A 16,649-nucleotide genomic window follows, 5' to 3' on the forward strand; every position below is an offset into this window, starting at 1 on the left:
CTAAAGCAAGTTTTCATTAATTACCTACCAATCATTATTATAGTATTTTTACTAGGCTGGACCGGAAACGAGAAGAGTATAATATCGACGGTGGAAAGGCAAAATGTATTATCCGCCACTTTTGGGGAATATGAGTTATATAAAGTCAAAGTCAAAGTCAAAGTCAAAATTTTTTTATTCATCGTACAAATATAAAATTTTCTGATGAACGTCAATTTTTACAAATTACTCTCCGTTCGGATAAGGGGGGGCTCTTTCTGTCTAAGGAGAAGAACGGAGGCAAGAAACTCCTGAGCCATCTTTTCAAAAAAAGACTTAAAACTAGTTGGTATACAATACATATAAGCTTAATTATTATTATTATAATAATATGAGCAGAGCTAACTACTTATCACAGCCATGCATTAACGTCCTCTAAGTAATCATCAATTCTATAATAAGCTTTTTTACTGAGTTTCTCTTTAATGTAATTCTTAAACTTATTCTCTGGCATTTGAGCAACTTCTGCTGGAAGCTTATTATAAAATCTAATACAGTACCCTAAAAACGATTTATTAACTTTCGCCAGACGCATCGCTGGAAAAGCCAGCTTATGCTTGTTCCTAGTATTAATGTCATGATTACTGCCAATTGTATCAAAAGTTGAAATATTCTTTCGTACATACATTAAATTGGAAAAAATGAACTGACATGGAACTGTAAGGATGTTAATTTCTTTAAATAGTTCTCTCAATGAATCCCTGGAACCAAGTTTGTATATAGAGCGGATGGCTCTTTTCTGTAATACAAATATAGTCTCAATATCAGCGGCTCTACCCCAAAGCAAAATTCCATACGACAATAAGCTGTGGAAATAACTAAAGTAAACTAATCTGGCGGTTTCAACGTCGGTCAGTTGTCTAATTTTCCGTACAGCAAAAGCTGCCGAGCTCAACCTTCCAGCCAATTTGGCAATGTGAGGTCCCCATTGTAACTTTGAATCTATAGTCATACCAAGAAAGACAGTATCATTAACTAGGTCCAATTTATTCCCATCTAGAATAATGTTAGTATCGCATTGTCTAACATTCGGCAGTGTAAATTTAATACATTTCGTTTTCTTAGAATTCAATAAAAGATTATTTACGGTAAACCAATCGTGTATGTCAGATAGAATAGAATTAATTTCATAAAAAATATTTTCACTTCTTTTAACTTTAAAAAGCAAAGAAGTATCGTCAGCAAATAAAACTATATTAGTCAATTTTTCAACCATAAAAGGCAAGTCATTAATATAAATGAGGAATAAAAATGGTCCTAGAATAGATCCTTGAGGGACGCCTATCTTTACATGAGCCCCCTGTGATTTAGTATTATTAATATCGACCCTTTGTTGCCTCTTGTCTAAATATGAAGCTATCAAATCTAAAGCCTTTCCTCCTATTCCATAGTATCTCAGTTTCGAAATTAAAGTCTGATGGTCCACACAATCAAACGCCTTCGACAGATCACAGAAGACTCCAATAGCATCGTGATGGTCTTCCCAGGCGTCAAATATGTGCTTAATTAACGCAGTACCGGCATCGGTTGTTGATTTGCCTTTTGTAAAACCATACTGCTGGCTATGAAACAGTCGAGCTTCATTGAAATGCAAAAGCATCTGACTGAGTATGATCCTCTCAAATATTTTACTCAAAACTGGAAGAACCGAGACAGGCCTGAAATTTGCAGGGTCCTCCATATCCCCACTCTTGAACAGAGGTATAATTTTACTCAATTTCATAAGATCTGGGAACACACCTTCAGCGATACATTTATTAAAAATGTTAGCCAAAATTGGGGCGATTTTATTAATAATAGAAAGAACAAATTTAACTGACATTCCCCACAAGTCTTCAGTTTTCTTCATATTTAAGGACTTAAATGTTTTTATAATAGTTAATGTATTTATATATCTGAATTTAAATTCCTTATCGGTTGAAGGTGCGTTCTCCTTCATCAGGGTTTCAGCTAATGTAGCTGAAGAATCTAGGTTGCAAGTAGTCTCTAAAGGAATGTTCGTAAAAAACTCTTCAAAAACTCTCGCCACCTCGTCATTTGATGTTATTATGTCATTGCCTACCTTTAAAGATAAATTAGTCTCGCGTGTTCGATTCTTCCCCGTTTCGTTATTAATAATATTCCAAATGGCCTTAGATTTGTTAGCCGAGTCTTTAATCTTGTTATTAATAAAAATTGTCTTCGCACAGTGACAGACACATTTGTACATTTTGCTATATTTCTTCACATAAGATTGAAAGTCAGGGCGGAGTATGAATGTTTTCATCTCATACAGATCATATAATGTCGCCCTGCTTTTGCGAATACCATCTGTAGCCCAGTCACAAAATTTAATTTTATTGTCTATCAAAACTTCCTTCGTTTCAAAATTACTCTCAAACTCATCAGCTATTATCTTAAATAAGTTAGTATACATCTCATTAGAATTGCAATCTACTTTAACCCTCGGAAGTTTTTCGTCTAGTTTCTTCAAGTAATTGTCAATTTTCTTTGTAGTAATCGGTCTGCATCTAACCTTAGTTTTATTTGTCTTGTCAGTGTTTACTAAGGTAATGGTCTGCCCACTGTGGTCTGACCTCAGACAATTTATCACACTACTGTCTTTAAACTCACAGTTACAGAATATGTTATCTAGACAAGTGGCCGACGTGGATGTAATCCTAGTTGGTTCCAGAAAGACATTAAAAAGATTAAATGATTTAAAAAGTAACAGTAATTTCGATATATTAGGAGAGTCACCTAATAGGTCAACATTAAAGTCACCACACACTATTACTTCCTTTTTACTATTGGAAGCTAACCTTAGAACATCCTCCATGACAGTCTCAAAGGTAATGAAATCACCAGTAGGTGGCCTGTAGGTACATACTATTATATACTTGTTTAGCTCTGCACATGAAATTTCTATATGGTGTTTAACAGAAAGAGCTACTATGTCCTTTCGTTCTTTACATTTACAATTTTCTTTAAGAAATATAAGTGACCCGCCATGCTCGTTGCACTTTCTGTTAAAACAGCTTATAAGTTTGTAATTTTTCAATTGGAACATCATTTTATTCTCGTCTAACCAATGTTCTGTGATACATAAACAATCAATGTTAAATTTTTCCGAAAATAGTTCTATTTCTAACAATTTAGAAGAAAGACTCTGAATATTCTGATGTACCACTTTAAATTCATTCTTAAATGTCTTGTCCTTTAATAGTTTTGAGCCGAGAGAGCAGTGAACTGAATCAATCTTTATATCAACACTATGATTCTCTCCCGTTGTCTGAGAATCTAATTTAAATCTACTGTACTATTACTATTATCAGTATTACTACTGACGATGTCAATAGGGACACAAGTTTTCTTCGTTATAATGCTTATAACTGAGTTAATAAGATGAGCTACTTCTGTAGCTAGACGTCGTTTCTGATTTGAGGACAAAAATAAACTGTCCCAAGTCAACTTAAAATTATCTACGTATAAATTAGTATCAAAGAAATTGATACAATCAGATTTACAACATGCATTGTACATTGTTTTATTTAGGCTACATGTCATATAATTGCATTTGTCAGGCAGTGTGCATGAGTAAGGAAATGCACAAACAAATACATGTTTTGTAGGAAGGCCTTCTAATATAGCAAAACTTCTATGTATGTCAGACTTTGACACCCCTAAACTATTTCCCACCATAATAAATATAGTTGTTTTGTCAGTGTGTGACCTCTCTGAAATTAATTCAACTATTTGTCCGAATGTAAGTTCTGGGTAACAATAATTAACAACTTTTCCATTTACATGATTACCCAACATGTGCCCGAAATCCTTGCCAAGCCTATCGGAATATACAACTGTGCTGTAATCCTCGCTTGAATTGCTATATACCGTTGGAATCGCCTGATTTTTCTCTTTCGAATGGTGCGGGTCTCGTTTCGATCTGAGCACTTTTTGGCGCTTAAGACAACGGTGATTTTGGAAATCTTAATACTTTTTTCTTGTATTAAGAGCCACTTTTTTTGTCATTTGTATGTTCAAACATACTTGATCAAAACTAAAGTTATATAAAACATTGTACCCTCACAAAAACAGTAAAACATTGTGACTTAATTCATTTTGAACTAATGTGAATTTGTATCATTAGTTACTTAAGCGACCTACCTGATTGCGTAATTGATATAAAACAAAATGCCTTCTGGTCAAAAATAACATAAACTCACTTAATACATTTTACAATTTTGTAATTTGAAGCCATACTGGCACTTAAACCATTTTACCAGTCAGCCTTACTCGCGGCGTTTGGCGGTTAATACAACTTTACCTAAATCTGTTTAGTGGTACAATTGGCACTTAAGCAGCTTTTTGCGATTTGTAGATAATTGATATAAGTGATATAAAACAATTCAAAAGAATCGCAATGAAGCGGTCTATGGTGTTTAAGCTGTTATATCCAGAAGGATATTGTGTGAAAACGCCAATAATATAAATAGGACCGGTTGGAAAGGTGTCGCTTCAGCACCCCGCCGGGACGTTCATTGGGAGAGGACGTGCGTCTATGCGACAGTTGGCGCCGCGTGCGCAGCGTAATTACGTAGGTACAAGACTAAAAACGAGATCGACTTCATATTGACGGATAAGAAGCACATATTCAATGATGTCTCAGTGATCAGTAGGGTTAAGACCGGCAGCGATCACCGACTCGTAAGAGGCACTTTGAATATAAACTACAAAATAGAACGCTCCCGTCTAATGAAGTCCACGCTCCGTCCTACTCCTGCTCAAATCCAGGATCCCGAAAGCTTTCAGTCTGAGCTTTGCGACCGCCTGATATGTTTAGAGAATTGCGTTACAGTTGACGATTTAAATAATAGGTTTGTGGAAACTGTCCGAGAGGTAGGATCGAAATATTTTTCGTCCCGAACCAACCGAGGACCTCAAAAACTCTCAGATGGGACTCTGAGTCTCATAAGAGAACGGAGAGAAATGAGGTTGCAGTCTTCAGTTGATATGGTCGAATACAGACGTCTTAACAGACAGATCGCCAAAGCAAGACGTTGCGATATGAGACGCTACAATTGCAAGCGCATTCAAGACGCAATAGAGCAAAACAAGGGCTCCAAAGTCTTTGCTAGAGATCGATCTGTTCGGCAGACTCTGTTGACCCAACTGAAGACCGACACTGGCAACACCGTTTCATCAGTGTCCGAAATTCTGGGAGAAATTGAGAGATTCTACGGACAGTTATACACCACAACACAAAACCCTATTACCAGCGGTGCTCACGACAGCCGAGCGCCACTCACCCGACACTATACCGAAGATATTCCGGACGTCAGTCTAGACGAGATTAGTATAGCTCTCAAACAGCTAAAAAACAACAAAGCTCCGGGAGATGATGGAATAACGACAGAACTTCTGAAAGCCGGCGGTAGACCGATTTTAATAGCACTTCGGAGGCTGTTTAATTCCGTCATACTCGAAGGCACAAGCCCGGAGGCATGGAGCAGAAGTGTAGTGACTTTGTTCTTCAAGAAAGGCAACAAAGCCCTATTGAAGAATTATAGACCCATTGCACTTCTGAGCCATGTGTACAAGCTGTTTTCGAGAGTTATTACGAATCGTCTCGAGCAAAGACTCGACGACTTCCAGCCACCCGAACAAGCCGGGTTCCGAAAAGGCTATAGTACCATAGATCACATACACACGCTTCGGCAGGTTATACAGAAGACCGAGGAGTATAATCTACCTTTATGTCTAGCGTTTGTGGACTATGAGAAAGCCTTTGATTCTATTGAGCTCTGGGCGATGCTTCAATCCCTTCAGCGGTGCCATATAGACTATCGCTATATCGAGGTGTTGAGATGTATGTACAATGCTGCCACAATGTCAGTTCGATTACACGAACATAGCACAAAACCGATCCAGTTGCAAAGGGGCGTGAGACAGGGAGATGTTATTTCTCCGAAACTGTTCACCTGTGCACTGGAAGATGTTTTTAAGCTTGTAGAGTGGAAAAGACTGGGCATTAACGTCAATGGCGAATATATCTCTCATCTACGATTTGCTGATGACATAGTTATTATGGCGGAAACGCTGGAGGAGTTAGGCGAAATGCTCACAGACCTCAATGATGCCTCTAAACAAGTTGGGCTGAAAATGAACATGGACAAGACAAAGGTCATGTCGAACGAACATGTTTCATCATCGCCCGTAACTGTAGGAGGTGTCACCATCGAAGTTGTTGATCAGTATCCCTACCTAGGACAAGTGATCCGATTAGGAAAATCCAACTTCGATAAAGAGGTAGCTCGTAGAATCCAACTCGGATGGGCAGCGTTCGGGAAATTACGACACATCTTCACTGAAAACATACCTCAGTGTCTGAAAACAAAAGTTTTCAATCAGTGCGTGTTGCCAGTGATGACTTACGGAGCCGAGACGTGGTGCTTCACCAAAGGGCTTATCCACAAGCTCAGAGTTGCTCAGCGTGCTATGGAAAGGGCTATGTTAGGCGTGTCCCTGCGAGATAGGATTCGTAATGAAGAAATCCGCAGGAGAACTAAAGTTACCGACATAGCCAAAAGGATTAGCACGCTGAAGTGGCAATGGGCTGGCCACGTAGCCCGCAGAGCCGACGACCGCTGGAGTAGAAAGGTTCTGGAGTGGAGACCCCGTGTCGGCAAACGGCGTGTCGGTCGCCCCCCAACCCGTTGGTCTGATGATCTGCGGAAGGTAGCGGGAAGCCGCTGGATGCAGATGGCGGGTGACCGTTTGGGGTGGCGATCGTTAGGAGAGGCCTATGTCCAACAGTGGACTACGGAAGGCTGAGAGAGAGAGAGTTATAAATATGCACTTGGATCCTTTCGCCTAAATTGCTGTTTCTATGCAAGTAGGGAATTTTAACGTTTCTCTAAAAGGATCCAACCAAATATTTATTTTTTATAAAATATTTTTTCTATGACAATATGGTTCTTAATGTAAAATATTTGTATTGTATTAAGATGACATTACTTTTTATAAAAAATAATAATTATATATCTGTAGTGTAGGTAGGTTAAGTATAAATACATGTGGGTAGGTCGTTGACGCCCGGACATTAAACGTGTACAACATACTCAGTGGTTTTAATTACTAAAAGTGCAAATAACACAATAATTGGCGACGAATCTGAACTCACGTGAACTTTTTACTGTTTTCTGCATAAATTGGTGTGTGAAAAGTAAAATATAGTAAAAAACCATAATGTGTTCGAGTAGTGCAAATGGAATGTTCGGGGGTAACCTCACTTTTGACCATCGGATACAAGAATGGGGCATCTTTAAAAGTAGATTTAACCAGTTTTGCTTGGCTAATGATATTAATGAAGATACTGATAAGGCTGGATTAAAACGAAGAGCCCTATTGCTAACGTCCTTGGTAGAAGAAACATACCGCGTCGTAAGAGACTTGGCCTCTCCTACAAGCTTGGAAGATCAAGAGTATACCGCATTGTTGACGCTATTGGAAAAACATTTTGTTCCAAAGAAAAGCAGTTTTGCCGAAAGGTACAACTTTTACAAAGCAGAACAACGGGCGGGCGAGGAGTTGGCTGAGTGGGCGGCGCGAGTGCGCAGTCTGGCGCAGCACTGCGGCTTCGGGGCGGAGCTACAGACGGCGCTGCGGGACCGCTTCGTGCTGGGTCTCGAAAACGTGAAGGAGAAAGAGAAGCTGTTCTCCGAGAGCATCAGCAGCCTGACGTTCGACCGCGCGCTGGAGCTGGCGGCGAGCGTGCGGTGCGCGCGCCTGGCGCTGGGCGGCGCCCGGCAGGAGCCCGCGCCGCAGCTGTACGCGCTGCGCCCGGGTGCACAGCGCGCCGCCGCCGCCGCCGCCGCCGGGGCATCTCATAGTGATAGTGCTCGTTGTGAAGTGTGTGGCTATAAGAGCCATTCTAAAGATCAGTGCCGGTTTGTGAATTTAACGTGCAAAAACTGTCATAAAAGGGGACACCTAAAACGTATGTGCAAACTTCGAGTTAAAAGTAACAACTTCATGGAAACTGTAGACGGCGACATTGTTGAAGGTAACGTAGAATACGATTTATTTCATATTAAATGTAATAATGGCGAGCCTATGCGACAAGTCGTAACGATTGTCGATCAAAATATTATGTGTGAGATTGATAGCGGGAGTGCAGTTTCCGTTTTACCTGAATCGATTTATCAATCACATTTTAAAAGTAATCACAAGTTAAAAAGTTGTCAGGTAGTGTTAAATTGCTATAATGGATCTAAGATAACACCAGTAGGTTGTTTACAGTTACCAGTAACCTATGACAATCGCACTAAGCCAATTACGGTATTTGTTATTTCAACTGGAACAAAACAACCGGTTTTATTAGGACGGGACTTTATTAGTGTGTTCGATTTACAGTTATGTAATGTAGATTGCAACAATATACAACAACAAGATGACTACGTTACGTTCTTAAAGACGAAATACTCAAAATTGTTTTCCGATGAATTAGGGATGTTTAACAAGCATACTATTCAAATAAAAGTAAAACCCGACGCCCAGTTCAAATTTTTCAAACCACGACCCGTACCTTTAGCTCTTAAGGCGAAAGTGGAAGATGAGTTGAAGCGTTTAGTCGACCTAGGCATATTAGAAAAAGTCGAACATTCGGAAGTAGCCACGCCTATAGTTCCGGTATTACGTCCCGACGGTAACGTACGCATTTGTGGGGATTTCTCGGTGACATTAAACAAAATGTTATATATGGATGATTACCCTTTACCGCGAATCGACGACTTATTTTCAAAATTGCATGGAGGGGAGCAATTTTCAAAATTAGATTTATCCAGGGCATATAACCAATTAGTTTTAGACGAATCTAAACATTTGACATGTATAAACACGCACAAGGGTTTATATCGCTATAATAGATTGGTATTTGGTTTACGAAATGCCCCCTTCATTTTTCAGAAAACAATGGAAAATTTATTAGGTGACATAGATGGCATTTGTATATTTTTAGACGATATACTGTGCACTGGAGAAAATCGTAAAATACATTCGGAGAGGTTGGAAATGGTTTTGAAAAGACTAGAAGATGCAGGATTGCGTCTAAAACCAGATAAGTGCGAGTTATTTAAAGATTCGGTTGAGTACTTAGGGTTTGTCATCGATAAACACGGGTTGCATAAGTCCGATAAGAAAGTAGAAGCAATTATTCAGTGTAAATGCCCGAGCAATGTAAGTGAGCTAAAATCGTTCCTCGGTATGGTGAATTATTACAGGTGCTTTGTGCCGAACACATCGAGTGTATTAAGTCCCCTTCATTTATTGTTACAAAAAGGTGTAAAATGGGAATGGGGGGAGGAGCAGAATAAAGCGTTCTGTAAAATAAAAAGTGAATTGGCTTCAGAGCGGGTATTAGCCCATTACAACCCGGCGTACGAGACGATAGTGACGTCAGACGCGGGCCCGTCGGGGCTGGGTGCCGTGCTGGCGCAGCGGCAGCCCGACGGCTCCGAGCGAGTCATCGCGTACGCATCGCGCTCGTTAGGCAAAGCGGAGTGTAATTACGCACAAATCCAAAAGGAGGCCACTTCTATTGTGTTCGCTATAAAGAAGTTTCATCATTACCTTTACGGCCGGTCAACACCATTTACTTTAAGAACGGACCATAAGCCTCTTTTGACAATATTTGGCAGCAAAAAGGGTGTGCCAGAGTTGGCAGCGAACCGGCTTCAAAGATATGCCTTATTTTTAACAGCATACAATTTTAAAATAGAATATGTGAAAAGTGAAAACAATGTTGCCGACTTCTTATCACGAGCAATTAGCAATCACTCGGAATCTAACACGAACACAAAGGATAGAACTTTATATATAAATTTTATAACAGATGCTATGTTAAAACCGGTGACAATGCGAGACATTCAATTAGAAACCGCGAAAGACACAGAACTCACAAAGGTTATCGGATTCATAAAAAATGGTTGGCCGAAAAAGAGTAATGATGAAACGATGAAACCTTATTTTTTGTGTAGATTGCAGTTGTCCTTAGAAAACGGATGCATATTACGGGGTCATAAACTGGTGATCCCTGTAAAGTTTCGAGAACAATTGTTAGATGAGCTACACAGCTCACACTTTGGAGTTGTAAAAACTAAATCGGAGGCTAGGTCCCGGATGTGGTGGCCCGACATCGACCGCCACATCGAGGAGAAGGTCGGCTCGTGCAGCGCGTGCGCAGCGCTGAGGCCCGCGCCGCCGCGCGCGCCGCTCGCGCCCTGGCCCTACCCCGCCAAACCGTGGCAGCGAATGCATCTAGATATGTTTACATTGTACAACAAACAATTTTTGGTTGCAATAGATGCACATACGAAGTGGGTCGAGTGTTATTTAATGGAAAAAACGGATAGTAAAAGCGTTTTAGATAAATTATCTGAAATATTTTGTAGGTATGGCTTGGTGCGAACTTTGGTTACAGACAACGGTTCAAATTTTGTATCGATAGAATTTGAAGATTTTTGTAATAAAAATGGCATTCAGCATTTAACAAGTGCCCCTTACCATCCGGCTTCAAATGGTCAAGCGGAAAACACTGTTAAGTCTGTTAAGAAAGCATTAAAAATTATTTTAAAACCAACGGTCAAGTCAAGTCAAGTCAAAATTTTTTATTCATCGTACAAATATAAAATTTTCTGATGAACGTCAATTTTTACAAATTACTCTCCGTTCGGATAAGGGGGGGCTCTTTCTGTCTAAGGAGAAGAACGGAGGCAAGAAACTCCTGAGCCATCTTTTCAAAAAAAGACTTAAAACTAGTTGGTATACAATACATATAAGCTTAATAATAATTATTATAATAATATGAGCAGAGCTAACTACTTATCACAGCCATGCATTAACGTCCTCTAGGTAATCATCAATTTTATAATAAGCTTTTTTACTGAGTTTCTCTTTAATGTAACACTTAAACTTATTCTCTGGCATTTGAGCAACTTCTGTTGGAAGCTTATTATAAAATCTAATACAGTACCCTAAAAACGATTTATTAACTTTCGCCAGACGCACCGCTGGAAAAGCCAGCTTATGCTTGTTCCTAGTATTAATGTCATGATTACTGCCAATTGTATCAAAAGTTGAAATATTCTTTCGTACATACATTAAATTGGCAAAAATGAACTGACATGGAACTGTAAGGATGTTAATTTCTTTAAATAGTTCTCTCAATGAATCCCTGGAACCAAGTTTGTATATAGAGCGGATGGCTCTTTTCTGTAATACAAATATAGTTTCAATATCAGCGGCTCTACCCCAAAGCAAAATGCCATACGACAATAAGCTGTGGAAATAACTAAAGTAAACTAATCTGGCGGTTTCAACGTCGGTCAGCTGTCTAATTTTCCGTACAGCAAAAGCTGCGGAGCTCAACCTTCCAGCCAATTTGGCAATGTGAGGTCCCCACTGCAACTTTGAATCTATAGTCATACCAAGAAAGACAGTATCATTAACTAGGTCCAATTTATTCCCATCTAGAATAATGTTAGTATCGCATTGTCTAACATTCGGCAGTGTAAATTTAATACATTTCGTTTTCTTAGAATTCAATAAAAGATTATTTACGGTAAACCAATCGTGTATGTCAGATAGAATAGAATTAATTTCATAAAAAATATTTTCACTTCTTTTAACTTTAAAAAGCAAAGAAGTATCGTCAGCAAATAAAACTATATTGGTCAATTTTTCAACCATAAAAGGCAAGTCATTAATATAAATGAGGAATAAAAATGGTCCTAGAATAGATCCTTGAGGGACGCCTATCTTTACATGAGCCCCCTGTGATTTAGTATTGTTAATATCGACCCTTTGTTGCCTCTTGTCTAAATATGAAGCTATCAAATCTAAAGCCTTTCCTCCTATTCCATAGTATCCCAGTTTCGAAATTAAAGTCTGATGGTCTACACAATCAAACGCCTTCGACAGATCACAGAAGACTCCAATAGCATCGTGATGGTCTTCCCAGGCGTCAAATATGTGCTTAATTAACGCAGTACCGGCATCGGTTGTTGATTTGCCTTTTGTAAAACCATACTGCTGGCTATGAAACAATCGAGCTTCATTGAAATGCAAAAGCATCTGATTGAGTATGACCCTCTCAAATATTTTACTCAAAACTGGAAGAACCGAGACAGGTCTGAAATTTGCCGGGTCCTCCATATCCCCACTCTTGAACAGAGGTATAATTTTACTCAATTTCATAAGATCTGGGAACACACCTTCAGCGATACATTTATTAAAAATGTTAGCCAAAATTGGGGCGATTTTATTAATAATAGAAAGAACAAATTTAACTGACATTCCCCACAAGTCTTCAGTTTTCTTCATATTTAAGGACTTAAATGTTTTTATAATAGTTAATGTATTAATATATCTGAATTTAAATTCCTTATCGGTTGAAGGTGCGTTCTCCTTCATCAGGGTTTCAGCTAATGTAGCTGAAGAATCTAGGTTGCAAGTAGTCTCTAAAGGAATGTTCGTAAAAAACTCTTCAAAGACTCTCGCCACCTCGTCATTTGATGTTATTATGTCATTGCCTACCTTTAAAGATAAATTAGTCTCGCGTGTTCGATTCTTCCCCGTTTCGTTATTAATAATATTCCAAATGGCCTTAGATTTGTTAGCCGAGTCTTTAATCTTGTTATTAATAAAAATTGTCTTCGCACAGTGACAGACACATTTGTACATTTTGCTATATTTCTTCACATAAGATTGAAAGTCAGGGCGGAGTATGAATGTTTTCATCTCATACAGATCATATAATGTCGCCCTGCTTTTGCGAATACCATCTGTAGCCCAGTCACAAAATTTAATTTTATTGTCTATCAAAACTTCCTTCGTTTCAAAATTACTCTCAAACTCATCAGCTATTATCTTAAATAAGTTAGTATACATCTCATTAGAATTGCAATCTACTTTAACCTTCGGAAGTTTTTCGTCTAGTTTCTTCAAGTAATTGTCAATTTTCTTTGTAGTAATCGGTCTGCATCTCACCTTAGTTTTATTTGTCTTGTCAGTGTTTACTAAGGTAATGGTCTGCCCACTGTGGTCTGACCTCAGACAATTTATCACACTACTGTCTTTAAACTCACAGTTACAGAATATGTTATCTAGACAAGTGGCCGACGTGGATGTAATTCTAGTTGGTTCCAGAAAGACATTAAAAAGATTAAATGATTTAAAAAGTAACAGTAATTTCGACCTATTAGGAGAGTCACCTAATAGGTCAACATTAAAGTCACCACACACTATTACTTCCTTTTTACTATTGGAAGCTAACCTTAGAACATCCTCCATGACAGTCTCAAAGGTAATGAAATCACCAGTAGGTGGCCTGTAGGTACATACTATTATATACTTGTTTAGCTCTGCACATGAAATTTCTATATGGTGTTTAACAGAAAGAGCAACTATGTCCTTTCGTTCTTTACATTTACAATTTTCTTTAAGAAATATAAGTGACCCGCCATGCTCGTTGCACTTTCTGTTAAAACAGCTTATAAGTTTGTAATTTTTCAATTGGAACATCATTTTATTCTCGTCTAACCAATGTTCTGTGATACATAAACAATCAATGTTAAATTTTTCCGAAAATAGTTCTATTTCTAACAATTTAGAAGAAAGACTCTGAATATTCTGATGTACTAATTTAAATTCATTCTTAAATGTCTTGTCCTTTAATAGTTTTGAGCCGAGAGAGCAGTGAACTGAATCAATCTTTATATCAACGCTATGATGCTCTCCCGTTGTCTGAGAATCTAATTTAAATCTACTGTACTATTACTATTATCAGTATTACTACTGACGGTGTCAATAGGGACACAAGTTTTCTTCGTTATAATGCTTATAACTGAGTTAATAAGATGAGCTACTTCTGTAGCTAGACGTCGTTTCTGATTTGAGGACAAAAATAAACTGTTCCAAGTCAACTTAAAATTATCTACGTACAAATTAGTATCAAAGAAATTGATACAATCAGACAACACAAAACCAAACACAACATGACAACCAAAACATGACGCAAAAGATTATAAACAAGTACTTGTTCGATTACAGAAACTCGGTACACTGTACTACGGGATTTTCACCGGCTCAGCTCATGATTGGTCGTCCGCTGCGATGTCGTTTCGACTTGTTGCGTGACAATACTGGCGAGCCTTCCACAATGTCGCTGTCCACACAGGCTAAACAAAATGTTTCTTGTCAACAGATCTTACAAACTAAACAATATGGTGGACGACGTCTAATCCAATTCAGTGTAGGGGACGCTGTACTGGTAAAACATGTTTATAATAATGGAAACAAAAGTGTGTGGAAAAACGGTACAATTAAAAGTAAAATAGGTACCACAGTTTATATGGTATTTATTCATGATTTAGGTGTAACGGTTAAAAAACATGTTGATCAGCTGTTAATGTATAGAGGTTGTAAACAAACAGATGATTGTAGTTATGACTCATTAACTTTTTATGATTGTAATGTACCGAGTGCCGAGTCACCACGCGACGAATTAACATCATCATCATCATCATCATCAGGTGCTGACAGTATCTCTGTAGCAGAGGGGGAGGAGAGTGTTGCAATTCCAACTGACCAGGCTACTCCTGATGACGAGCCATTTGAGGACTGCACCTCCGATAATGATGGTGCTGTTACTGAGGGCGAACAGGCACAAGGCAATGTAGGAAATAGTTATCCAGTCCGTGCCACAAGAAATGTTAATCCTAGATATAAGTTTTGATTATGTTTCATAATTTAATTAGTTTTATACTATTGGTGGAGGGATTGTAGTGTAGGTAGGTTAAGTATAAATACATGTGGGTAGGTCGTTGACGCCCGGACATTAAACGTGTACAACATACTCAGTGGTTTTAATTACTAAAAGTGCAAATAACACAATAATATCATAAATAAACTTATTCATAAATAATTTATATCGAAATCTAGTCAGAAACAGGATTTCTTATCTATATAAAAATCTAACCGAAAATGTGTTCCCAAGCGCAAATCTCTGGATCAACTTAACCGATTTTGAAAATTGTTAGGTAATTATACGAAATAGAAGACCAGTGACCACGAGTACCACGACCTGTTTGTATCCCATAATTTTCAGAATAAAGTATTTCAACGAAAAGCAAACCTTATAGGAAAAAGTTGGACATGAATTAAATTAACTTTTCTCTAACTTCACTTCATCATCCTCCATCGCTGAAGAGTGCAATATCTGGTATATTCCATCTATCCTGCTTTTTATGCCACCGTAGGAAATCCATCGTTCCCTGGTACTTTGCCACTCTTCAGCGATCGTATGGTCCGTATCAATTCGTCTTATTCGGGGGTTGGATATTTAAATTTCTGTCAAGATGCAGGATAGTCATAAATCTCATCACGAACCATTACGTCCCCACTCCTGGGGCACGGGTCTCCTTCCAATGAAGGAATGGTTTAGGCCTAGTCTACCACGTTGGCCTAGCGCGGGTTATTGGGCCCCAACACAAGCAATCTTGTGCTGAGAGAGTTTTCGGGTAAGTGGGCTACCCAACTGTCAGACGTTTTCAAGCCACCCGAAGGCCTCTGACTAGCCTGTAAGACCTGCCGATTTTATTAATCATAATGATTACGATTATGCATCAAGATACAAGATGCTCCTGGTATATTTGCATCTGCATCCAACTCCCCAGGTGGTGGTTAGGATCATTAAAAACTTCGGCAATGTGGCCATACCATCTTGAAAGTCAATCTTTCATAGTAACAAGGAGATATCCTGGGTTTTGTTGCAATGTTCTTCAAGATGCTTTGTATAGATCCTTCATGTTTCCTATGGCAGCCGATGAGACCATCGCTGGATATAGGGTTACCCCTAGCAGCGTTTGTCCTTTTATAAATTTCTTTTGATATTAAGTTCACAAAGAAAATACTCGTACGCAATTGCTTCTTTAGAATGGTCGTCTAGTTCGACGTTAAGTCTTCCTTGATGGTTGATCATATCCCATGTTTCTTTAGACATCCATTCATTCTTTAAGTGTTCCTTGTGCCTTATTATTTCTTCGCAAATTTTTAACAACACGTCTTTGATGCCAGTTGTTGCCGATCTGGATACTAAGTTTTCTTCTAACTTGTGGGTCCTGCAGCTTATTTACACGACACCTTTGGCAGATCTTGTGGCCTGCTCCTAAACTCCCGCTATCTTCAAGCACATTTTTCCATCGACTAAGTGGTGATCACTATTGACATCAGCAACCCTCTTATTCCTAACATCCAGAAGTGTCTCCATTTTCGACTAATCGTCGGTCGATTTGGTTCTCGGTCCGGCTGTCGGGTGAGACCCAACTCACATTGTGATAGTCCTTTGGGGTTACCACCACTAAAACTTAGCCATTAACAATCCTAAAGCATCGTCGCTTGCTTATCAAATCTAGCGTATCTTGTATGAATCTGACAGATAGTTTAAAGCGAGCGACGCTGCTTATGGATTGATAATTGCTTATGTGTCTTGCCCACACTAACATACGGTGCCGATACATGGACGCTGACCAAGGAATCTGTGCACCGAATCAGAGTTGCACAGAGAGCTATGG

The 16,649-nt window shown here is 38.8% G+C and overlaps 1 protein-coding gene across 1 annotated transcript; it reads left to right on the forward strand.

The window, feature by feature from the left end:
- Positions 1–7,065: 7,065 nt before the first annotated feature.
- Positions 7,066–14,932, forward strand: LOC125489990. The gene is made up of 2 exons (XM_048627886.1): positions 7,066–8,083; positions 14,282–14,932. Exons 1-2 carry the CDS (start codon positions 7,267–7,269, stop codon positions 14,293–14,295), a joined length of 831 nt encoding a protein of 276 aa, XP_048483843.1. The 5' UTR covers positions 7,066–7,266; the 3' UTR covers positions 14,296–14,932.
- Positions 14,933–16,649: the final 1,717 nt, after the last annotated feature.

The sequence above is a fragment of the Plutella xylostella genome, chromosome 19 (genome assembly GCF_932276165.1).
Source record: "Plutella xylostella chromosome 19, ilPluXylo3.1, whole genome shotgun sequence".
Lineage (NCBI taxonomy): Eukaryota > Metazoa > Arthropoda > Insecta > Lepidoptera > Plutellidae > Plutella > Plutella xylostella.

Coding starts and splice junctions, on each gene's coding strand:
- LOC125489990 (XM_048627886.1), top strand. CDS start 7,267: ATGTGTTCGAGTAGTGCAAATGGAATGTTCGGGGGTAACCTCACTTTT.